Source organism: Leuresthes tenuis, unplaced genomic scaffold (genome assembly GCF_036924035.1).
Source record: "Leuresthes tenuis unplaced genomic scaffold, fLeuTen1.0.hap1 SCAF_12, whole genome shotgun sequence".
In the NCBI taxonomy this organism is placed as follows: Eukaryota; Metazoa; Chordata; class Actinopteri; order Atheriniformes; family Atherinopsidae; genus Leuresthes; species Leuresthes tenuis.
In genome coordinates, this window is record NW_027325366.1 from 20,232,945 (window position 1) to 20,258,765 (window position 25,821).

General features: G+C 43.9%; 1 protein-coding gene across 4 annotated transcripts in view; it reads right to left on the reverse strand.

Moving 5' to 3' along the window:
* Positions 1-25,481, reverse strand: part of uggt2 (UDP-glucose glycoprotein glucosyltransferase 2) — a 40,507-nt gene extending 15,026 nt beyond the window's left edge. For all 4 annotated transcript variants that reach the window (XR_011917954.1, XM_072396988.1, XM_072396987.1 and 1 more), the window contains exons 1-23: positions 25,398-25,481; positions 24,850-24,994; positions 24,099-24,181; positions 23,876-24,006; positions 22,392-22,504; positions 22,124-22,301; positions 20,347-20,443; positions 20,195-20,267; positions 19,961-20,061; positions 18,968-19,067; positions 18,416-18,476; positions 18,032-18,123; positions 17,787-17,937; positions 11,369-11,488; positions 10,549-10,634; positions 10,283-10,418; positions 9,905-10,036; positions 9,644-9,808; positions 8,757-8,880; positions 8,570-8,668; positions 7,308-7,402; positions 6,624-6,830; positions 1,926-2,057 (exon numbers count right to left, since the gene is read on the reverse strand). Coding sequence is in view for 3 of the 4 variants with exons in the window: in XM_072396988.1 (XP_072253089.1) it covers positions 1,926-2,057; positions 6,624-6,830; positions 7,308-7,402; positions 8,570-8,668; positions 8,757-8,880; positions 9,644-9,808; positions 9,905-10,036; positions 10,283-10,418; positions 10,549-10,634; positions 11,369-11,488; positions 17,787-17,937; positions 18,032-18,123; positions 18,416-18,476; positions 18,968-19,067; positions 19,961-20,061; positions 20,195-20,267; positions 20,347-20,443; positions 22,124-22,301; positions 22,392-22,504; positions 23,876-24,006; positions 24,099-24,181; positions 24,850-24,974 (2,601 nt within the window). In the remaining variant the exon portion in view is untranslated. The remainder of the gene's footprint in view (positions 1-1,925; positions 2,058-6,623; positions 6,831-7,307; positions 7,403-8,569; positions 8,669-8,756; positions 8,881-9,643; positions 9,809-9,904; positions 10,037-10,282; positions 10,419-10,548; positions 10,635-11,368; positions 11,489-17,786; positions 17,938-18,031; positions 18,124-18,415; positions 18,477-18,967; positions 19,068-19,960; positions 20,062-20,194; positions 20,268-20,346; positions 20,444-22,123; positions 22,302-22,391; positions 22,505-23,875; positions 24,007-24,098; positions 24,182-24,849; positions 24,995-25,397) is intronic.
* Positions 25,482-25,821: the final 340 nt, after the last annotated feature.

Here is a 25,821-nt window from a genome sequence, read left to right on the forward strand (position 1 = left end):
GATACAGACACAGTTCGATGTATGCCACCTGTGACCTTTGAGAAACAGACGTCATGCCGATTTGACAGTGCTAAGAAAGCATTCTGAAGTCCTGGAGGGGAAAAAAAAAAAATCCTCCACAAAGTGCAGCCGCTTCGAGGATCTAAAACTACTGTAGCGAAAAATGTCGGCGCCATTTATAAGGCTTTGATTTGCTGACAATTCAAAGTGGTCTATTCAACTGACAAATTGAACAGAATCAATATTCTGAGGCTGCGGAAAATAGAAATGAGACAAGAGTTGTTGTCAAACACAGAGTTGGTCTAAAGGTATAAAGTTCCAAACAATTCCCAAGTTTAAACAAGTCATTTTGCAACGCCATCCAAAGGAGGGGAAGGGATTAATATACAACTAAACGTCTTAACATCTTAAACTGGCTTTTAACATTTTGGATGGTCAACTTTCCAAAGGTAAAATCAATGGGAGTGTTAACTGTGACAGAGGTTGGAGGAAGATTCCAGCATCTGTAACTAAAAAGGGAAATATGCGACATGATTATCATTCAAATTACTGTGATACATGACTCATTTCTATGCACCTACTGTATATCCCTCTGAATAATTCAGTACTATTCATGATCCCCGTGAAGAATGACAGACATTAGATTCACACATCCATAAGAATGGGATTTCTGTTTTTCTTATTGGCTTCGTAACCAACGGTAAAGCAAAGAAAAATCCAGAGGTCAGCCTGTTAGCTTTATTAAAGCAACCCCGGAGAAGTTTGTGAACCTTTAAACTATGCGATTGTGACTTTCTCTGAAGTACACTGACATTTGTCATGCGCATTTCTGGGCCCAGAAACTGCCCCGGGGCACCCGAGGGGCTGAGATTCATGACTTTGGTTTCCAGCCCGGCGTCGGGCTTGTTTAGCCTTATATATTTATATATTTAGCTTGATATTTCTGCGAGGCTTTCGATGGCATCTTTGTTTCCTCTTAGAATGGCTGTCGTGCACAGAAAGGAAAGGGTTTTTAAGAAGCTTTTTTAGAAAAAAAGGGTTAAAAGAAAGGTCTCTAATTATAGTGTGTGATGGTGTTACTGAGTGACAGCATCACAGTGACAGTGTCCTCCTGTGCATGATCGTTCATTGATCTGTTGTGTGAGCATTTAGAGGGGAAGGGCCGATGTAATGGGAAAGGAAAGGGAGAGGAAACAAGGAGCGGGCAGGGAGCTGAATCAATGTAAAAAAAAATATATCAAAAACATATGGGTGGCTAAATATATTTGACGGGCAGCTGATATACCTGGAAGGCCGACCCAAACGTTAACGCTGACTGGAAAACACTGGCGTTGTGCTTATATCCCAGTGCTGTTAAGGTGGCAGTCAAATAAATCGCTTCATAAGCACAATGTTCTTGTGTCATTCGACTGTGGTTGGTGCGTTTTTTCCAAATGGGAGCGGTTCTGTGTATGTCAGTCTGCGTCACACCGAGGGAATTTAGTTCAAAAGCTCTCACTTGATTCTGTGCCTTGACTGGTACTGGTCTCTCAGGTTCAGGCAGCTCTTACGCACACAGCTTGTTTTTCCAAACGAAATAGATTGGTAATTCAGCAGGTGTCTTCATCCACAGGATGAAATATATTTCAGTCATGGTCTCTCATTTCCCCTCAGAGCCCTCAAGGCTGAGAGAAGGGCTCCCTTTAAGGCCCTGCTGACAACTAATACACTAAACTACCATCTGAGATGTCAGTCATTTTAACTCGAAGTGTGGGGGCGGATGCTTTTTAAAATTTGATTTATTTATCATTAATAAATCAATGCCAAAGTGATCAAACGCATTATCGAAATCTCTCTTGAATCCAAGTGATGGAATCTGGCTTCACACCACTGGCTCTTAGTGGTTTTACTTAAAGAACTGCGGAGAAGCTGAAGAGTCCACTCACCCTGCCATTGCTGACCACTGCCTGTTGTCCAGGAAGGAGCTTCAAGACATCCTGACAGAACAGCCGTTGACTGCGGATAAAATCAACTTCCAGCGTGTTGAATTTTTTCTCAAAGGCATCCACGTCCATGCCCTAGAGCAGAAGAGTAAAGGTTACTTTAGGACGTTGGATACGATTCTTCCACACCAGCTAGTCAGGGAAAAAAAAAAAATAACAAAAAATCTAAATGAGGCATTGACATTAATAATGACGCGAGCCATAATATTATCGATGCATCTGCCCAATCATTGCAGTTTTCAAACACAGGTCTGTGTGAACAAACCCCCCCCCCCAAAACATTTCAACCAGACCTGTCAGAAACGCACGAGCGAAAATGAGGCGAATCAATTTGTAATTAATACAACAGACTCTTAATTACACCCCAGACATCTTCGTCTATAACAAATTGGGCTGTTGGAGTGTGGAGAGTTTGTGGCGTCAGGTTATTAGTTTCTTCAACGTTTCCCTCCTCAGGAGATCAGGTGAAACACCAATAATGTCAGCACAATCCAGTCAGCAAGTCTGTCTGCCAGCAAATAATAAACTCCTATCCCTTGGCTGTGGCTCTCAAGTCGCAAAGCTGCCTCTTACCTATCTTTCCATTGCTATTTTCAGCTCGTTCTCTCCCCTTTTTTGTTTGAGGCTTTTATAATTGAAGGGAAGTTTGCAATACAATACATGCATCACCTGGGTCCCACCATAGGGCAGCTCTCAGATAAGGCGTGTACTGTATTACTTACTCTCGACGGGGAGAAAGGAGCCCTCCAGTCAACTGATTTGTTGATCAGATACTGAGAATTTATTTGCCTTTGTGCACAGCTGCGTGGCAGGATACTGCACACGCCGGCGGCCGCAGACTGCTTACAGCAGCAGAGTGACGGTCAGGCCCGGCTGAACATACCTAACTCACACAACGGTGAGCAGGAGTTTGCCTATTCATCAGCCCCGAGAGACCAGCTACACACCAGCTCTTTCCAGTTAAAGATGCAGTGTGTGGAGCCCGCCTTGTGATGGCCTCTGTGACATTTCAAGTGGAACTGACAGTGAGCAGGCCGCCTGCCTGCTGTGGAGCAACACGCATGCTCTAAATGTATTCCGTCTGCTGACGTTCAGGTGGGAATGAGAAGATTGGCTCATCAATCACAATTTTTCTCCAGCTGTGAGCTTTAACCAAGAAAACAGGGTCAGAGAAATCCCTGCATGTGGTTGAACCCAACCTTTTTTTTTCCCCCCCAGGTTTTTATAAACTGTGCATCGAATCAATTATCAAACAGACTTAGTAATGACATCAAATACAAAATACATGTACTCTCAAAGCAACAGCGACCCACCAAGGTTACCGAGACACCACCTGAGAAACTCAAAAATCTCTTAGAATGATTCCAAACTGCAGTTCTGCGTGTCTTTCTGTAACTAATCAAATTAATCTTTACTAATAATGTACCTGTAACCATCAGCTGACGGAGACTTTGGTGTAATATCAACACCTTGGTGTTTGAAGAACCATTAATACTTCTGATCGTCCGCAGACAGTGTTGCAAACCAAGTAACTCGACTGTTTGAAGGCCAAATCTGATTTTTGGTATTTTGTCTCAGTAAGAGAACACTTTATGTCAAGTACATCAAAAAATGCTATAGTCTAAAATAAAAAAATGGCTATTTTATGCCTAAAAGCCTTTTTTTTTTATTATTTAGATTAACTACACCAGGTTATACATAATTCATTATACGTTATCTATAGTTTCAAAGAACAACCACGACAGAACACATACAAACTATCATAAAGATTGACTCTCCTGCCAAGTTTATGACATTATGTGTCAAATAAACAATACTGTGTGTTGCTCCTGCGGATCTGTGTTTACTTCGCTGGACGTGGGTCTCACGGTGCATTCTTGTCACTTCAGATGAAAAGATAATACACAATTTCACAGCCTCAGCTCAGAAGGCATTCATGTGTTAAACAGCAGATAGTAAATTAAACATTTTCTTATCAACTTCAACTGCCACCTCCCAGAATAATTTATGTTTATTGCTTGTGCTGACACACTTCAGCAGTTTGCAAATAGGAGATATCTAATTTCCACATATCCTGCTTCTAATTATATTCATGAAAAACGGCTCTTTCTCTCTGTCAGGAGGGACAAACATGATAGAAAAACCAATGTACTACAAATATGACATATCGGCCGTGGCACCTGCTAATTAGCTAACGCTCATTACAATAACACGACAAAATAAAACACGGACCAAGTTCACATTTCAGCGCGCGAGCGCCTGGGAAAAAACACCATGCACGTGTTCTTGCAGTGCAACAGAGCAATTATGATGCCAAGACCAGCTTGAACAATTGTTGGCTTTCACTTAAGTGTTTTGCACTCTCTCTGGGCGCATAGTTTCATAGAAAATGAGCAAGCACATATCTAACGGTATGTACTTAACGAATTTGTCATTGCTGATGTTCAGTTGCTGTGTAAAAGTCTTGAGTTAACCCTTTAAATTTAGCTTCCACGGAGCTAAATGTATTCCTTTAAAGTGGTCTCCAGCAGGCTTCCTGAAGGTGTTTTCTTTGGGCTGATTGTTTTGCCATTTAAGACTTTAACTCTATAAATAACAGATAAATTAACAAAGAGCCAACTTCGGATTGCATCTTTAGGCACTAATCCTAAAACAAAGACATATAATTTGTTCCTATTTCTTTTGTTGTAGCTACGAAAGACAATAAATTCATCTAAATCTAATCTTTCTTATTAAAAAGCCAAAGATAACTTAGTTAGACAGGGATCAGATTGTGTTTCTGCAGCAACGAGGTGATTCACAAAGAGCTCCTGGCCGAAAACCTGGCAGGTTTTGGCACGTGTGCAGTGTGTCCTGAAAAAAAAAAAGGAGCTTAAAGTGGACAAGTGGAGGATAGAAGAAGATGAACAAAGCCAACAGAGTAATTCACAGCATCAGAAAGTGGTGTTTTCTAAGAAACAGCGAAGAAAAAAGAAGAAAACCCAGCAAAGATCTGACAGAAGAACTCAATGGTGCATCTGGCCCTTCAGTGGAGTTATTTACAGTTCGCCGAAGCCTCGTTAGACATAGTCTGCACAGAAGGGTGCCTTAAGAGTGGCTTCTCTCTTAAGGAAGTCAAACCGAGAGAAAAGGCTGAGGTATGCCAAATGACACAAGAACTGGGGTCTGTACTACACAGCAGGATTAGTGGCTTAACAAGGAAACTTCAGGTTGTATCACCTTAGCAACTTATGCTGCTAACCTAACCTCAGGAGCGGGTTGGGTTTGGAGAGAGGAGCTCAACGCATGATAAAGCGCCAGCTCCCGACCGACAACCTCTCTCAGAAAATGAAAGAAAGAAATGAGACAATAGCGCGTTGACAGTGTTCATTTGCGCTATTTGGTCCAAAGAGCATTTCAGCTGGCTTTAAGTGTGATGGAGTGACTCTGAAACGTTCTCACACACTTTACAAATACACCTGCATTACATTGATCAAACCCATCGGGACGACTCGTGCTGTAATAAGTGGCAGTGATACTAATCAGCTCATTCATTTGCACATCCACTTTATCAGCTGCAGCCATTCTGTTTTCCTTTTTTGCTCTAATAATTTCCTTCCTGCTTTGGCTGTAGCAGTCTGCTATCTCTGTTGATAAAGTCAGTTATGCCAGATCACCTAAACATACACCAGATCTGTTGAGCGTGCTTTGTAGCACAGGCCCTTGGATGGAAAATCAGTGTTTTTCAGAATAATTCACATGGAGCGATGCATTATTCCAAGACTTCAACATTATCGAAGCAGGGTGGGATCATCTTGACAGAGAACAGAACAAAGGGCAGCCGACATCCAAAGAAGAGCTTTGGAATGTCCCTAAAGAAGCCTGGAGAACTATTCCTGAAGAAATTACAAGAAAGCTTGTCTAAGAGGGTTCTGGCAGCGTTAGAACAAAGGTGCTCACGCCAAATATTGACTTTCAATCTCATTGGAAATGTACAAACTCTGTTTTTGCCTTAAATAATGCACTTTCATCTATGTTTGCACGTTTGAGCCGCTGCACGCCCTTACATCCATCTAAAGAAATGAGGGCTGGCTCAAGACACAGCAGTGTGAAAAATCCTTATAATGTGATATCATTAGAAAGATGACGGATGGTGCTTTTAATAGGATACCTGTTTACAAGATGAATGCAAGAGGTCATTGCATTGAAGTGATGAGAAGCTGCACACTGAAAACAAAATCGGTCTCAATGTTTAAGCAATACTGCTTCATACCTGTCCTTGAGAAATCACGTCCAAATTTCAAACCCTTCAAACGAAATGAAAACCTTTTTGATCAAAACAAGATGACGGTCTTTGTTTGTGATTATATCAATAAGGTGCATTAAGGGAACATCGTATAAAAGAAGACTAGCTGAGTAGACAGCATTAATTTGTGATCCAATTATGAATAATGCATCCCACAAAGCAATTTCAACAGCAAATCGGTGCTTCGCCAAACACGGCGGACACATTCTACTTGCAATTTTGTCAAATACGGAATGCGAAAGACTTGCATTTGATGTGCAAACAAAATCCATAGAACTTTGGGGTTTTTTTTTCTCTCTGAAGTAACAAAAGAAAAAAAAAAAAAAACAGAACTGCATTCCTTAATCCCTTCCTACCTGCATCAGTAAGTCCTTCATCTTGGTCCCCTGCTGGAGGAGCTGGCTGCTTTCCTCTTTCAGGAGTTTATGCACAAACTCTGCCGCAGCCTTATTCTTCTGGGTGAGAAGAGAAGCCCAGACAGCCCTGTACAGCACGGTGTTATCTTCGCAGGGTTTTCCACTGGGGTTATCTATCACCCCCACACGCACGCCGGGACTCGCCTTCTGCTCACACACACGCACACACACACACACACAGTGAGACGATTCACGCTAATACCACAGATTCTTATACATCCAGACTCCACAGATGTCACAGAGGAAGAACACCCGTAAGAGTGTGTGATTACTTGAAAGTAAAAGTTTCTTCTATTCATATGGGAATATATGGATTTACTGAGCACACAACAGATAATTATTTTGCAAACTACATTTATATGCCGTGATCAGTATTCAAACCTTTTAAATGCTCTTCATATTTTCGGACTGCACTGTATGCAAGGCTCTGATTTTCAGTGGACACGATTTATAGGTGTGGGGACAACACACCACTAATTTCTGTCCAAGGCTGGCTAATATAAAAAAATATCAACATTCAGGCCTTCAAAGAATAAACAGCGTGTGATACATCATTATGGTAGTTTCCCGGATACATCGCAGCGTGTTGATGAAAATAATCCCTTGCGTTTTGACTGCACTCACCACATGTTTCAGAGCATTGAGCAACAGTTTCTTTCCTGAAATCTTCTCGAGATCTCCAACTATCCATATGGTCACAGGAGTCATCCCGTCCTCATCTAAGATAAAAGAGCAAAAACACAACAGTGATTTGTAGCTTAAGCCACCGTAGCATGCAAGCAAGCGCTAGAATCTCAGTAATTAGAGTTAATCGTGGCAACATTACAAACTTCCGGCAGTTTTTCCACCTGTTCATTCATGCTTTAATCTTCCCTCTGGTCCACGTCCCAAAGGTTCACAACTGAAAGTGAGATATGGAGCCTATGGAGGCAACTCGCATTCACGAAGTACATTCAAAGTTGGTGGTACCAGCCTGGGATAACATGAGCTGTGCACCATGGTGTGCCATCCCGCAGGGTTTTAGAAGATGAGTAGACTTGACTATAAAGGGATGCACACGGTGTCTTTCAAGGATTCACTGAAAAGATTGGAAACGCAGCGCTGTCTTCTGCTGCTGTAGCCCATCCAGTTCAAGGTCTTATGCTTTCTGTGTTCATATGTTATGTTCTTCGCCGCTCAGCTCTAAGGCATGTCCAGCTGAGCTGCTGTTGCTCCCCATGCAACAGCAAGTTATCTGCCCATAATCCCTGGCGGCACATTTGTGTTTGCGGAGCAGACGCTGCCTATTTTTTTTGTTTTTACACAAATTTCTCTAACATTTGGGGGACTATCGAATATGAAACACGATGAAAACATGCTGCAAAGATTTTCAAGCCATCACGCCATAATTAAAGCTACTTAAACTAAATTCCCTCTCCAATTCGATGTTTGACTACCGCAACTTTTTAACCAGGTCTATTAACCTGATTCTGGTTCTAAACTCATGATCAACTAATAAATGTCCAACCATTCATCCCCCATTTCTCTAGTCAGCTACTTCAGCTTTACCCAGCAGAGCCAGACAAGAGACATTATCTCTCAATCTCAAGGCTCCAGTACTTCCTTCCAGTTGAATAAGCCCGAAACACATCACCACGGAAGAGTCAGAGAGGCATCTGCATCAGATGGCTGCAGCCTTATGGTTCAGTCCACTTGACCATGACAGAACTGTACCGATTCTGTCCACAAATACTGCACCTGTACATCTGCCAATTTCCCATTCCATTATGAATACATGCGCAACAGCTATTGCACTTTTTAGGAAAAAACAGATGCCGGTAAAAGCAAGTAAGCAAGGTGGTGTGAGCTGATCTAAAGAAAATTAAACAAAAAGTGACACTTCTTACCGCTATTTGTGAAGTACTTTATTTTCTTAGTCATCACAGCTGTTTTGTCTCTAGAGTCCAAGAACGAAAACATAGTCGTGTCTTCCCAATCATCAGCAACTGCGAGCGCAGGAAGAAAGTATGTCAGAAGAGGACTCTCAGACAGTAAATCAATGCTGGGTGGTGGAAGATGAGCAGCAAAGGTCACCTGGCGTGCTGGTGAAGTCAAGGTACTTTCGGTCAGTGCTTAAAATAATCGGGTTCATTCTGGGTACCACGTTAGCCTGTTCCATTAAGTAGTCCACCACGTCTGAGCCTTCAGTTAACTGACCCTGTGAAGTGACACGAACATCGCAAGCAAGCTCAGTCTATGTTGTGAATCCGGTATATGCCCAACAGCTTCAGCACAAGCATAAAATGATGTGTTAACATGTCCGTGAATGCCCTAATATGGAAGGCTGAGGAGGGAAACCTAACTGCAAAACGCAATGTCCAGTAATGTGTTGGGTCTAGCAATACGCAAGAAGGAATTAACTGCCACTAAGTGCCATTCAAGTTAATTAATTATAGTTAAGTAATCAACCTATTTACCACTTCAAGACTTTACTAATCCCCAAATGGAAATTATATTGTTGCATCGTAAATAAAAATGACAGTCATCATAGAGAGAGTAAAGCTGAGTGACCATCTGTAGCCCTTCTTACTGCAACATAACTGAAGCCTCTGACTTCAGACCCTTTGCTGTTTAATCACTGCTGTTTCCAGCATATGAAGTGATGTACAAGGTAGAAATGAACATAATGACGATTAACTTTTTATTGACAAACCCATTTTTCGTCTCTGAACATTGGAAAATTCCATCCAAGTCAAAACCCTCCACAGTAAATATCTATGTGTGACACTGCTGATATTTTTCGTTCATTTTCAAAGGCCGTTAACCCACGAGCTGGCATGTAAAATGTAACTAATATGCGTAGGATAAGCGTGAACATACCACCTTAAGTGCTGTTCTCATCCGTCTCTTTGTTGTTGTGGAATCTAAAACTTCTACTTAACAAGATAAAAAGGTTTCGTAGATTGAAGAGTGAGTCATACCATAAAGACAGCTCTCTGAAAGGCAGTGGTGGTGTCCATTATGCGCTGCAGGATTATGGTTTCCAACTCCTCTCGGTCCATCTCGTCTGGTTTCAGAGGGACTCCATTAAATAAAGCCAAAGGCAGAGCACCCAGTCCACTCTTTCTGTAGAAGAGGGTACCGTCCTGGGGCAGACATAATGAAGACCGAATGCTCCGTTGTATTAATCACATCCTGCTATTACAGTTACTTATAACGAACTATTGTCTCAACTCTTTTACCTTTCTTTTATAGTCGTATTCTGATTCCTCTCCTAGAATCCTTTCAGGATTGGCATTTGGGTATTTTCTTTTCAGGTACGCAGAGACTGTATCGACAGTCAGCGTTTCCCCCACATCTACTTTGTTGTACAGCTGCAATAGAGTGGAAAGGTAGTTTAGAATTGACAGTCACTGTCTTCTGATGCCTGCCGCTGTCAACTCGATTGAAAAAGCTAATAGCGGGGGTAAAATCCCATTTACTCATCTCGTCAAAAAATGCTTCAGACTGTAGGATAAAACAAAGCACAATAAAGCAATTGGACATCCGAGGCACGAAGAGACGTATGCTGGTATGAAACACTTGCTAAAGCAAGAGATTTATATGTGTGATGTACTTACTGAAACCATAGACAGCACAGCCTGGGATAAATCATACTCGTCTGCGATGTAATTCAGCAGTCGGTAAAATCCAACTCCTGCATCTGAGAAGCCATCAATCTCATCTTTGGGGTTGACAACAAACACAAATCCAATTCTATAGGAACAGGGACGAAGCGAGTATTCAATTTGCAGGTGGAATGAGAATCACCACATGGTAAAGATTATAAACACCAAGAGTGGACCGCATAAACAGCCGTGGAAGTGTGAGGAATGACAGCACCAACCTCAGGGGGATCTTATGCTTGTAGAAAAGCTCGGCCAGTTTCACCAGCTCAACGGTTTCTTCTTGCAGGGGATCTAGAATCATCACCTAACAACAACGACACCATCACCAAACCAGGTCAACGAAGCTTAACGCTCGTCATCTCATTTGGGTTATTGATAAAAGGAGGCGTTCCCCCTTTTTGCAAAGGTCTCCTAAGGTCCGAATGAGGGGCGAATGCCTCTTCAGAGATCAGCCAAGATGCAAAAGTAAATTTGGGCGCAATTTGACACAATAATGCTTTAAGCATTTTAAATACTAGACTAGATCATGCAGTACCTACCTGGGAGTTCACAGTAGCACCCACAGCATTCAGAGCTCCCACTACCTCACTCCAAAATGATAGATTTTATTCTCAAATATTCCTGTTCGTCCAATACTTCATAAAATAAAACACTGGACAAAGTATCGGTAGATAATTATGTGGTCACTTCTGTCTGAGGTGATGAATTGCGCGTGGAGTCGTGTATGGAGATAAAGATGGGGAGAGAGGCTTGATAAGCTTGTACTGTAACATAACATTGTGCTGCAACCGAGTGAGTTATTTTCAGAACTAGGTGACCCCAAACAAAGTGGCAGTTTTTTGGGGGTTTTTTTGAGTTGGCAGTCACTCAGATCTGATTGTGTTATAAAACACAATTTCAGTTTAAAGGTGTTCCCGGGGAGAAAGGAATGAAAAGCAGCAAAGGTCTAACAGCCAAGGAGTCCAACTTGTTTCTTAAGTGCTGATAGCCCAAACCGCTCTTCCATAGGTCACCCTTTACTTGATATTTCTAACTCACCAAGTTGAAGAAATTGCGTCTGATCTGTCGGATGACACCGGGAAAGGTGGCTCTGAGGAGCTCCTGGACACCTGTTGGCCAGTTCCGGTACATGTGGTCATTCTCAATGTCATTCATCCACTAGAAAATGCATGAAAAAAAACAAGTTAGAGAATAATAACCCACTATTTATGTTATGAGGTTGGACGGAAAATTTCTCACCACTCAGGTCCATTTCTAGTACTCCAGTGTGTGTGTGTGTGTGTGTGTGTGTGTGTGTGTGTGTGTGTGTGTGTGTGTGTGTGTGTGTGTGTGTGTGTGTGTGTGTGTGTGTGTGTGTGTGTGTGAAAGCAGCTTTAGAAACAACTGAAAACACAGTTTCCCAACATGGTTTAAAGGTGGATATATTTAATTTATATGGAATCACTACAAATATGTCATTTAAGCATGTATATTAGCACACATATGAAGAGAAATATGCTGATTTGGATGAGCATAATACTGTCGCTAAAGTCCTGCTATTCCACAAAAAAAGCTTAATTAATCAGATGTAAATTCATGTAAAATGATTCATTACTACAGGCCAATCTGCAAAAAAGTAGCCCAGGGAAGCACAGATGCATCAGTCTCACATTGATATCAGCCGCTGCCAAACCTGTTGAACTCAACTGGCCTATCAGTGAATGGTTTAATATCAGCTGATAGCAGTGGTCAATATTTATCCAAAGCATCATGTTTGACTGCTTAAAACTGAAGATATTGACTTAAATTGATATATTCAGACATATATTCATCAGTATGAGAAAGTTTGTGTCCACAGACATTGTAATGAAGGGTTGAAATACTTCAATACAGCATATTGCATCCGGTCTGTGGTATTACAGGGAAACTAAGTGCCGAAACAATCTGTTCTGACTTTCAGCACTGTTGATACAAATGATCATCTTCCACGTCAGCCCAGAATGTCACAACTGGCACAAAATGTCACAGCCACAGCTGTGACACCTGGTTCGTAACTCACCTGTGTTCCATTTTCCCTTGATTGCCCCGTTAGTTTAAATACCTGGTCTTCTCCGCCTTTCTTTGCTCGTGTGTTAATGTATTTGTTATGCCTGTTTGGTTCACGACCTGGATCCTGACCCTTGATGTTTTGTGGATTATTTTCAGTTCTTGGATTACCTTGGTTTTTTGTTCCGGTTCTGCAGGCCGACTTCCCTGCTCACCAGGCCAGGTTTTTCCTCTGTGTGAGATTTTCTGTTAACTAATAAACTTTTGTTTGAACTAAGAGTTCTTGTCCTCCTGACTCTGTGACCGCACCGGGGCCGGCACTTCATTACGGTGTGACAGAACACACGAGCCAAATGGACCCCGCGGATCCAGAGTCGGTTCACCAGGCGCTGACCGCCCAGGGCTCTTTATTGGGACAGCATGCCCAGGACCTCAAGGACATTATGGAGGCGTTGGGGTCCTTGACTTCTAGCGTCGCCTCCCTCTCTCAGAGACTGGAACTGTGTGCTGCTTATCCGCCACCTGTCGCGGTTCTGCCATCAACGCCCCCTCTTCCTGAGCCCCATCTCCCGACGCCGGAGCGTTATGGTGGGGACGTGGGAGCCTGTGGACGTTTCCTCCTCCAGTGCGCTCTGGTGTTTGAGTTGCAGCCTCGGATGTACCAGGAGGACCGCGCCAAGGTGGCGTATATCACCAGCCTCCTCTCCGGACGGGCTGCACAGTGGGCGCTGGCTACGTGGGAGGGCAACCCCCAGCTCTGCTCCTCCTACCGGCGGTTCGTGGCGGAGATGAGAGGGGTCTTCGACCATCCTGTTCGTGGTAAAGAGGCGGGCAACCGACTGCTCTCACTGCGCCAAGGCTCCAGGTCAGTAGCCGACCACGCGATTGAGTTCTCCACACTGGCGACGGAGAGCGGCTGGGATAAGGCTGCGTTGATGGGAATATTTCTTCGCTCCCTGAATGACAATTTGAGGGATGAGCTGGCGGCTCGGGATGAGTCGGAATCCTTGGCCGATTTAATAGACCTTGCGAGGCGGTTGGACAACCGCGTGCGAGAGAGACGCCGGGAGCGTGACCGGAGCTGCATCGCTTCCGCCTGTACCCCGTTGTTTGGCCCTGCCTCTGGCCAACAGGTGGAGGTGTCCACTCCAGCAGGTGCTCACACTCCTGTTGTCCTGCCCCCTCCTGAACCCATGCAGCTTGGACGGGCCAGATTGACTCCGACGGAGCGTCAACGGAGACTTCAGGCGAGGCTTTGTTTTTATTGCGGCCAACCCGGCCACGTTCGAGAGAACTGCCCCAATCTGCCAAAAGCCTAGGCTCACCTGAGGAGGGGGGGACCCAGGTGAGCCAAGATTCAAGTTGTTTGCCTTCCACACGTACTCAGTTGTCTGCCGTTTTGTTTTGTGACTCTAAGGAGGTGGCTATGAATCCGTTTGTGGATTCTGGGGCAGATGAGAATTTTATTTCCGCAGATTTTGTTAAACTACATAATATTCCTGTTGTGTCACTTACAGCACCTCGTAAGGTAAATGCTCTAGACGGTAGGTTGTTGTCGGTAATTTCTCACCAGACTGTACCTTTATCTTTACTTATCTCTGGTAACCACCATGAGCTTATCAGTTTTTTTGTTATGCCTGCTCCTCATACTCCTGTGGTTTTAGGTCTCCCCTGGCTTAGGCTGCACAATCCCAACATTGACTGGACACAGAGCACAATCATTAGCTGGAGTGTAGCATGCCACAATAATTGTCTTAGATCTGCTGTTCCAGCCTTGAGTCCTCCTGCCATAGTTCCTTCCGTCTCTCCTGATCTTTCTGGGGTTCCTCCTTGTTATCATAACTTGGCTGAGGTATTTAGCAAACATCAAGCTCTCTCTCTCCCACCACACCGTCCCTATGACTGCCACATAGACTTACTGCCTGGGTCTCCTCTCCCCTCCAGCCGCCTTTACAACCTCTCCCGTCCCGAGAGAGAGACCATGGAGAGGTACATACAGGAGTCATTGGCAGCAGGTATCATTCGCCCCTCTTCCTCCCCTGTAGGTGCTGGGTTTTTTTTTGTGTCTAAGAAAGACAAGACCTTGCGCCCCTGCATTGACTATCGTGGTCTGAACGCTATCACTGTCAAGAATAAATATCCCCTGCCACTATTGGATTCAGCTTTTCACTCCCTTCATCAAGCCACTGTCTTCTCCAAACTAGATCTTCGGAATGCATACCATCTTGTCCGTATTCGTGAGGGGGATGAGTGGAAAACGGCGTTCAACACACCTCTTGGCCATTTTGAGTACTTGGTCATGCCTTTTGGGTTAACTAATGCACCGGCAGTTTTTCAATCCTTAGTTAATGATGTACTCCGTGACATGCTCAACCGTTTTGTTTTTGTTTATCTGGACGACATTTTAGTTTTTTCTAGCACACTGGAGGAACATAGCAAGCACGTCAGATTAGTTCTCCAAAGATTGCTTGAGAACAGATTATTTGTCAAGGCTGAGAAATGCGAGTTTCATGTCCAGTCAGTCTCTTTTTTGGGCTTTTTCATTGAAAGAGGTCAGATTCGCTCTGATCCAGCCAAGGTAAGGGCGGTGGTTGAGTGGCCAGCACCTGAGAACCGCAAGCAACTTCAGCGTTTCCTTGGTTTTGCTAATTTTTACCGGCGCTTTATTAGGAATTTTAGTAAGGTGGCTGCTCCACTCACCCAACTTACCTCCACCTCCAGCCCTTTTACCTGGACCTCTGAAGCTGCCCAGGCATTCTCAAGACTTAAAGAGCTGTTTTCCTCTGCGCCTGTTCTCATCCACCCTGATGCCTCTAAGCAGTTTGTAGTGGAGGTGGATGCCTCTGACAGTGGTGTGGGAGCCGTGCTTTCGCAGGTCTCACAACAGAAGTTGCATCCGTGTGCGTATTTTTCTCGCCGGCTGTCTCCGGCTGAGCGCAACTATGACGTGGGTAACCGGGAGCTTTTAGCAGTCGTTCTGGCATTAGAGGAGTGGAGACACTGGCTGGAGGGAGCAGAAATTCCATTTGTGGTTTGGACGGACCATAAGAACTTGGCCTACCTTCAGCAAGCCAAACGTCTCAATTCTCGACAGGCCAGATGGGCACTTTTTTTAGGCAGATTTAATTTTACACTCTCTTATAGACCTGGTTCCCGTAATTTAAAGCCTGATGCCCTTTCCCGTCAGACAGAGAGACAACCATTGACTGATCCTTCTGAGCCTGTGCTCCCTCCAAGCTGTTTTGTGGGAGCGGTCCATTGGGAGGTTGAGCAGCAGGTTAAGAGGGCCCTTTCCCGTTGTCCCCGTCCAGAGATCGGACCACCTAACTCTTTGTTCGTTCCCGAGAACGTTAGGTCTCAGGTGCTGCAGTGGGGGCACTCCTCCAGATTGGCCTGCCATCCTGGGGCTGCACGCACACTTGAGCTCATTCGACAGCGGTTCTGGTGGCCCACGCTGGTCCGTGACACCAATCAGTTTGTGGCAGCGTGCTCTGTCTGTGCCCGAGGGAAGGCCTCACACCAACGGCCCGCTGGCTTGCTGAACCCTCTCCCCATTCCCTCAAGGCCGTGGTCTCACATCGCGGTGGATTTTGTCTCTGGTCTGCCTCCTTCTGCAGGTAACTCTGTCATCCTTACTATTGTCGATCGTTTTTCTAAGGCTGTGCATTTTGTACCACTGTCGAAGCTCCCTTCTGCTCTGGAGACTGCTGAGCTCTTGGTTCATCATGTTTTTCGTCTCCATGGTATCCCCATGGACATCGTTTCTGATCGGGGACCCCAGTTTGCTTCCCAGGTTTGGCGAGCGTTCTGTGGCGCATTGGGGGCGAAGGTTAGTCTATCGTCTGGGTACCATCCTCAGTCGAACGGCCAGACAGAACGGGCCAACCAGGACCTGGAGGCCGCTTTAAGATGTGTGTGTGCACGTAACCCATCCTCCTGGAGTGTTCAGCTACCGTGGGTGGAGTACGCTCATAACAGTCTCTCCACATCTGCTACTGGTATGTCGCCATTCATGGTAATGTATGGTTTTCAACCCCCTTTGTTCCCTTCCCAGGAGGATGATGTGTCCGTCCCTTCTGTTCAGGAACACTTGCGACGAGTTCGCAGAGTGTGGCTGGAGGCTCGGGCTGCGTTAGTTAGGTCCGCTGCCCGGAACCGACTGTTGGCGGACCGTCGGCGTTCGCCCGCTCCTAATTATCAGCCTGGGCAGATGGTGTGGTTATCCACCAGGGACCTGCCTTTGCAGGTAGATTCCCGTAAGCTGGCCCCTCGTTTCATTGGTCCTTTTCCAGTGGTCAGAATCATTAATCCCTCGGCTGTGCGCCTTAAGCTCCCAGACTCCCTTAAGGTACACCCCACGTTTCATGTGTCCCTCTTAAAGCCAGTCACCTCTTGTGCACTTGGTCCTCCAGCTGAACCTCCTCCTCCCCCCCTGGTCGTGGATGGCCATCCTGCTTTCTCAGTTGATCGGATTCTGGATGTCAGACGTCGTGGCAGGGGTTTCCAGTATTTGGTTGACTGGGAGGGTTATGGGCCAGAGGAGCGTTCTTGGGTTCCACGTCGGTTTATTCTGGACCATGCCCTCATCACCGACTTCTACAGAACCCACCCTAACAAGCCTGGTGGGCCGCCTAAAGGCGGTCGTCGGAGGGGGGGTACTGTCACAGCCACAGCTGTGACACCTGGTTCGTAACTCACCTGTGTTCCATTTTCCCTTGATTGCCCCGTTAGTTTAAATACCTGGTCTTCTCCGCCTTTCTTTGCTCGTGTGTTAATGTATTTGTTATGCCTGTTTGGTTCACGACCTGGATCCTGACCCTTGATGTTTTGTGGATTATTTTCAGTTCTTGGATTACCTTGGTTTTTTGTTCCGGTTCTGCAGGCCGACTTCCCTGCTCACCAGGCCAGGTTTTTCCTCTGTGTGAGATTTTCTGTTAACTAATAAACTTTTGTTTGAACTAAGAGTTCTTGTCCTCCTGACTCTGTGACCGCACCGGGGCCGGCACTTCATTACGGTGTGACACAAAACCTACTTTCCACAGTCTAAGATTATCCCTCCATCTCATACAACCTCCCTCCCTCCTGCTCTCTGTCACTCATCTCAGACAGAAAAGGGGAAATACAAACTGATGTGAAAACATTTGTTTGGAATCTGGACCGGCTTGAAACTGTCCACATTTCATTTTCATAACACTTCATAGCATTTGAAATATTAAAATGGCCAAGGGCAGCAAAAGGAAAAACTTGGAGGTTTTTAATTTGATAACTTTTCTTGGCTTCCTTCCGAGTTTATGATTGTTGCAGCAGCCTTATGACTAATCCAATACCCACAGCAGTGTAATTCCACAAAGAAAAAAAGAAAAAACTTGCAGAGTTTATCTGGCAAGAGAGTTGATAGGTCAAAAGATGCATGCTTTTGGACATGGCTCACCATTATAGCTGGATGTCTGATATCTAAGGTGTAGCTGTCGTCCACGGTGTTCACAGGTAACCTCAGCAGCTTGCCCTGATGTTCCCCCTTGATGCCCAAGTTATGCAGCCCCTCCAAGACGGTGGCCTCTCCTCTGAGGATGTCCAAAATGCTGCAAGTACAAAACTGACGGTTATTCCGACCGGCTGAGCTGCTGATGTGAAGGGTTTTAAGGCCATCCCGAGTCCTGCTGCTGGGGTTTATACCTGAAAGGGTTGTGAGTGTCCAGATCGATGTGCAGCCCATTGATAAAGAGTTCTCCGTCTCCTGGGTGAACACCAACAGTCTCACTGAGATGCTGAAAAAAGGCAAAAACAAAGTGTTAGTCAATCGCTAATGAAAGATAATACCACTCATGTCTAATCTTTGTACAAGAAAAGAGGTGCAAAGTGACTGCTGGCTGCACTAAAGTCTGCACAAAGACGAGGTAAACAGCCACAATAAATGGTCAGATTGATTGTGGCATTCATATCAGATAAAGTACTTTCTAAAATATAACACATGCAATAGTTACAGATGTACTGTAACCAACTATTGACCCCCCCCCACACACACACTATCATGCAGGAACGCTGCTTATGACATCACACCTTTTGGTTCTCTGCAATTTCTTTTCTCATTTCCTGCTTTACGGCCACTCTTGTCAGTGATCTGTGGGAACAGTAAAACATGTACAGTCACCATCAGCCTTTACCGCATCCCCAGCCGGCAGTAAAATGCCAGTTTTAATCTCCAAAAAACCTGCGGGCTCTCAAGACGGCGTGTTTGCAGTCAATTCCCTGTAAACACCCATCTCTTACTCAGCACTTTCTGGTGTTATTACAAGATGGCCGAGCCAAAATAAGCACACGTCAAAAAAAAAAAAAAAAAAAAACTTGATTAGATCTCTGTAAAAACAGATTTATTCGTATTCATATGTGTTTCCTGCGGTGCCGGGTGGACCGGGAGGGACGGAGGAAGTAATAATGATGAAATAAAAAAGGTTTATGTCAGGCATATTTCATGTGTACTTTAACAAGCATCAGTAGTGCTTAGTTTCACACGCTGTAACACAGAAGAAGGATCTGATATGGATTCTGGAAGAGTACCAAATGCACTCGACAGTCAGCCAAAAGAAAAGGAAATGAGAGAAATCTCCTTACCTTGCCTTGCTCGGAAAGTTCTGACTGAGGTCGCGCATGACCTTCAAAGCGTCGAACTTTGGTACGGACATGATTCTAGTTGCTGCCTGGAAACTCAGGTCTGTAAGGATCAAGCAAAGAACTTTTAAATGCACAAATGCACGTGATTTTACACTGATTAAACCCAATAAATTCAATGTGGGTGCTTTATTAAAATGATTATTTGCTCATCCCATGGAGTAAACCTTGGATTAGCTAAGAAAAAAAACAGGTCAATATAAATCCTATCTGAAGCCGCATCTTCAGCGCCGAACAGGCTAAATCTCTACTGAGGAAGGAAAAAGGAGATTTTCCATTATTTCCTTCCTCTCGGCGCTTTCTCTGTAATTAGATTATAAAGGTAGAAAAGTCAGTAGTGACCTAGGGTTTTTTTTTTTTCTTCAAAAATAAAGAAAACAGGAGAGGCAAAAACATTCAGCCATTCGAATGTAGATTTCTGAATTTATGAGTCGTGCTTAAATCCGTCATTAAGTCCCTCGTCGCCGACTCTGGACAGGGGGCCGCTGTACTGAGGGAGCGCTGTTAAACCGAGGATCATGCGCCACAAATCCGTAGGCACGGACTGTTAAACTGCGGATCGCAAAGCTGAAGAAATGGACAAGGACTCCAGGAGCACGGTTTAGAAATTGAGAAGATTCCTTTACAAATACCTCTCTCTTCTTTTCTGACTGACCCTGGGCCTACACAGGTGAAATGCTAACACAGCACTAATTGCTGTGATCATACATTTTCTTAGTGGTTTTCAGTGTATCTACAGTCGGATTTCCCTCTCTGTATACAGTATATACCCATGAGGTAAGAACATACTACATTCTCCACCGTTTCTTCATAACATCTGTTTTTTCTGGGGGGGTTAGAACTTACTTCAGGTGCATTTATTGGCACATATAGCCCGCTTTATCGTAGGTTCCCTGTAAACACACAGTAAAACACTTTAAGACTTAAATCTGTTACCTTGCATTTCCCACACTTTAAGAGGGGCCATGTCATTGGTGCTCTCCAGCAGATGTTTGCGAAGCTCGTCGAGTTGCTCCTGGAGCTCGGGGTGAGATTTTCTTAAGAAGGTGGGGGGGGAGAAGCAGGGAGATGCATGACGTAATGTGAGCCTTTCTTTCTCATTTCCAAATGAAGTCACGTAGTAAAGACGGCAATCCACGACAGTTAAATTCACAAAGTTTCACAACTTACTTTAATGTTCCAAAAACGAATCCTTGGACCTCATCATTATCATCATCCTCAGCATTTATAACGGCCTTTGAATCTACCACGAGAAAGATTTGTGTTTAATTGGCTTGAACACAGCAGGGTGTAACACGCTGTTTGATAATTCGCCAACTGACCTTTTACTTTGGTGTCATCCACGGCTTTGTACTCTGTGCTTTTGATGGCCAACTCAACACCGTACCCAGATAATAGCATCTTTCGAGGCTTTGGATTCTGCAGCAATTACGGGCAAAGTGGCGTTTTTTGAAAGGATAATAACGAACAGTTTTTGTCCGTTAGTGCATTAAGTAGCACGGCAGGAAGCACAAGCATTGCAAATACATGCAGAAAATATGAAGCTGACAGAATTTGAAGTGACGTGCATTTCATTTAAGGCAGAATGGGCCAAACCTAAAGTACTGTCACGAGATATTTTGCCCTTTTGCGGCTTCTGCTTTTATGAAGTGGGGACGTCTCTGGTTGTAAAACCCACAACAGATTTCTAACCGGACGGTACTGTGTAAACCGCCGCTGGAATCTGAGCAAAGCCGACATACCGTATGCCTCTTCTGCACTTTTAACAGGCCGTGTTCTGTCAATCTCTTAGATTTTTATCTCTCGTCTTTACGCTTGATGTTCAGCTGCGTGTGACTTTTTAGTACCGCCTCCAGTGAAAGTTCCGCGGTATAAAGCATTTTATTTGCGGTAACGAAAAAGTGCGGCCTTTTACGAGCACAATCAGAGCAGTTTTTGTTCAGCAAACGGCTGAAAAGAAATGATTTTCAAGGATTTTCAAGGAGTGTCTGCTACAGTCTCTGTTTGAGGAGTCTGAACCTCTTTAGCATCGCTCAGTAATAAATTTAGTTCAGTGCTAAACAATGCTGCTAAGAGTTTTGTTGCAAACACACCATTGACAGCAAAACCGCGAATAAAACCTCTAAAAATAATATTCGAATACTATCATTAACTGTATAGGAACCAGTATATTGTCAATGAATAGGAACTTAAATGAGAATGCTCTATTTGACCAGACTAACTAAACGCTGTTTTAACCCTTTTATATCCTGCTCCTACTTTTAATAGACCACATTTTAGCTTATGAAAAAGACGTGGACACAAACCTACTTGGATTATCTCCACCACCCAGTGGTACTTTGAACAAATGACCCATAACTACCCCTCACCTCTTGAGATATCTCCGCTTCGCTAGATTTGTCAGTATGACCTGTCATAGTGTGACTCACAAGAAGCATCTTTAGAATCAGCAACATTAAATATCTGGGTTTTTTTTTTGACTGGGTATATAAATACTGGGTATTTGTGAGCTCGACTCAAAAAAAACCCAAACAGGCGAGTCAAAGGACAACCAGGTGACATTAACGCTGCTAATGCAACATTAGTGATGCGGATGTGAATTTAACATGGCTTTGAGTGGGATATGTTTGCTCGTTCCATCGAGAGAATAAAACATTTCCCAACATCATCCATCCATGCTCTTTTAAAATGATTCCAAATGAAGCCAGAGTTTTATGCGGAATGTCAATGGAATCATCTGCTCGATAAGTTGCTGCTCCTCAACAGAGAGAGCAGGTAGCCGCGGAAGCTAATGCTAATGCTAAGTGTTCAGCGTGTCATGGAAACTAAACAGTTAAATGAAACTGAAACTAACAAAAATCAAAGGGTCAAAACTGGACTGTCGCTAAAGCGAAATGTCCAAGATGGACTGAAACTACGAGGGAATCTCAGGTGTGAAAATGAGCACATTCCATCACGTTGACGATGCATTGATTAATTCAGCAAAGAAAGACGCACTTCTGTGTGGAAAATAGAAACGTGAATGTGAGCTTGATTAACAGAGAGCTTACTCACAGAGAGGTACAACAAAAAAATGGATGCAAAAGCACGACGACTCACCGCCACAAAATGCCTCAGGACATATGTGAGCGTACCCGCTTCGGCCTTCTCTGACAGCACCTTATGAAAAGAGCCGAACTTCTTGGTTCCAATCTCTGCATACAGGATCACGACTGGCACATCTGTTTTATTGACCCCCGGGTATGTGTGATCATTCTTGTACAAATACGGCTTGGGCCTGCAAACATTAGAGTTTTCCGTCAGCGAACTAAAAGCATTTCTACTGTGTTCTGCTCTCTTGTGTTCGTGTTATCGCCCCCTCCCTTACCTGCTTGCAGCTGCTTTCAGGAGCTTTTTGATGTCCTTGGTGCTGCAGCTAAGTTGACCATGGACAGACACAAAGGCAGGGCAAGCCGGAGGCGGAGGCTCATCACCGGCTATCTGTCGTAATCAGAATGGAGAAACGTGTTCAAAGCACAGCGACTACTACACTGGCTTTATTTTGCCAGGGCTTGATTGTTTCTTTTATCATTACATGGATTACTTTTGAAAAATGAACAAAAATATCAATCGTCTATCCTTCATAACTCTCTATTAGTCTTCTACAGATACCTTAGTTATGTGATGAATCTATTCAGAATCCCTACAGAATAGCAAGTATAAGCAACACACCAGTTTACACAGTGAGGCGCACCACTATACGAAACATTGCATGCGAGGTGCGTTCAGGTTTCTTTCGTTCTCACTCAAACTGTCGCAGAGCTGTCGGACTTCTTCATTCTTTACAACCTGCATCAAATCAACATCACTTTGAAGATAAGGATGTAATGCTCTGAATGCATTTCTCCCACTTATGACTCAAAGTTAACGGTCTCACACCCTGTCGAATGTAAAACTGAAGCTTTTAGCACTCCGGGCACTCAAAAAAGCCGTCTCAATAGACTTAAGTCAGGTGAAATAGAAAATGTAGAAAAGTTAAAAAAAAAAAAAGAAATGCAAAGAGAATCACTCTGCAGTGCACACTCTGTTCAATCACTCTCATCTTACTGCCCACAGCATAACACTTTGCTCTCTATTGGCAGGATTCTGTTAAGCCTCCGCTGAATTACGCTCACGTGGAGCATCAATTTCTGGAATGTATTGTTTGTTTCTCTTTCCCCACACCGAGCCGTCTTGATTTTTTAGACATCCTCCTCTGACAAGATGCTGCGATTCGTCCGTTCAATATTTCAGAACCACGGCACCGGCCGGATGAGTATGCTACGTCTTAAAAAGCATGCGACCGGTTGCATCGAATTCTCAAAATGACCTCGACATACATGCATATTCATTTGGTTTTTTTTTCCAATTCTATTAGCACTGTATGATTTTAAAGTTAGGGCTTTGATCAAATACTGGGTCATTTGCATTTTAAGGATCTGCACATGAATTTGTTTCGATCGCCGGTACTACCGGACTCATGTTTGCATGATCATCTGGATTCTGAGAGAAACTAATATGAAACTGTTCCAACCAAAGGACACTATTTGAGAAATGCTCTCTGGTTAGTGTTAAAGCTAAAAGCATATATCAGAGAGTCGTTTCCTCTCTCGCCCATCAGACATTCCTTCCTCCTCCAAAGTGAGAGCTCTCTGATTGATGCAGGTAAGATAGTAATTACTCATGAGTGCTTCACAGAACCCCACGTGAAGAAGAACAAAACGTCAATTCGAGAGACAACATAAGCACCTGCCACAAGGCACGGGACTCGCTTGGCTGCATTTACGGTCTATGTCAGAGAAAGTCATCTAAAAGTGAAAGAGAAAAACTGACCTGCTGGGATGCGTGAGCAGCTGGGGAGTAGGACCGCAGGGCCAGAGCAAATCTGAGGAGATGAACTTGAAGATCTGTGAGGAACTGGCCCGCCTTTTTAACGACCAAGTTGTAATATGAGCGCACAGACTCTACAAGAGCAAAGTTGACAGTTAGGAGGCCTTTTCAGGAGACGAGTTGAATCATTTCAAATCTGTTCGATACTTGGTGCAGAAATACAAACCTCCGTGCTTGTAAACGGTGAGCTCTTTGACGGTGTCGACAAACTGCCAGAACTTCTCATTACTATCTTCTCCGATAAACTCGCTGCACAGAAGAAAATGAAAGCGAAAGTTTGCTTTGGCCAGTAACCGTCGGCTTTTCTCATTTACAGTTTGTGGAAATAACTGCATCCAACTTTTCTCCACAGAGTGAATTAGAGACCTCGCAATCACGCAGCATTGTTGTCATTGGAAAGTGAAAAACAATCTAACAGCTTTGACCAAACTGTTTTCTCTCATTTTGATAAAAGTTCATGTAACAACATACACACAATAAGGAATGCAAAGACACAAAGTTTGTCTACCAAGCAAGTTATTTCGATGTAAACTGCAATGGGAGATGTTTGAGTTGTATCCGATTCATCTCCAGTGTATCTGCAAACTTGTGGCCAATCATCCACTCATCTCAGAATAATTTAACCGTGTTTGGATAAGACTAGTTTTAACGTAGAGTCAACATTTAGAGAATGGCCACACAAACATATATAGAAAACAACAGCGAAGAGTTCACTATGTCTACAAAATCAGATCTACAAGTACATTAATGATTAACAGAAAAACAAATCAATCAGAAATAATATATGCTAGTAATCACAGCCTGACTGGTGGATGGTCTTGGGAGCTTGAACTCTTGACTTTACAGTGGTTGTGGCCCTATTTATTACACATTAACTCAAATGCCAGACAATGCATTCCCAGGGTAGGGTACTGTACCTTGTCTCCAAGAGGAAAGGTGTCATGCTCCATTTGGCTTTAAGACTGGCAGTGACGCCCTTGGGTGCTGATAAAACGTGATGTATGTTTAGCAGCAGCAGTGACAACACTATTAGGGTTTTCATTGTCTCGACGAAACATCAACCTATAGCGATAAAGAGAAAACACGCCGCCGTCAACTCAGCTCCAGCGCCTTTAGAGAGGTGCCAGTCAGTGCCACGTAGTTACAGTAAGTTATTCCCTGAAATAAAAGAACCGCACTTTAATGTAGAAAAAAACGTTTGATTGTGGTAGATGTTAGCATCATGAGAGCTGTTTTTTAGCTGCCCTTCTTAAAATAACGGTTTAAGAGATGAGAAGGGTCATACAACAGAGTGAAGTTAACTTAGCTTCAGACTACAAGTATACATGCTCGTAAAGAGTTAGTCCCCACAGTAGCGTGATTACACACACACAGACTAAAGACACGGCAAGCTATAAACATATAACCGTGTACATTCCAAGTAAGTAACTGCTGTTAATTGTGCTGCCAATAATGTAACTCTCACCCCGCCGGTGATGCTGACCGCTTCCATACAAAGCAAGGGGCTTCAGGTAGGTATTTTGGGAAGCTAGCAGCAAACAGCTATCTGGGGTCGAATAGAGGTAGCTGGCGCGGACCGTTACTCGTGTCCAAAACAACCGGAAAAAAATTACGCTTGTAGTGCAGGTATTTTTAACCAATGGTTATCACATTTTTTACACGAAGAAACAAGTGACAGGTGCGTATGGCTAAATTAAATTAAACGGTAATAATGGCGACTTTCTGGCATAGCGGCAGACAGCTATATCGACAGAAGCTGATCTGTAAACGCTTTTCCCCAAAACACTAAGGCACGTTGTGTTGACGGTCTTGCGTAGTAAATTATTATGTCTCAGTGTAAAATATTTGTAGCATGACGCTTCCTTCTGGATGAAAATATCAAAATAAAT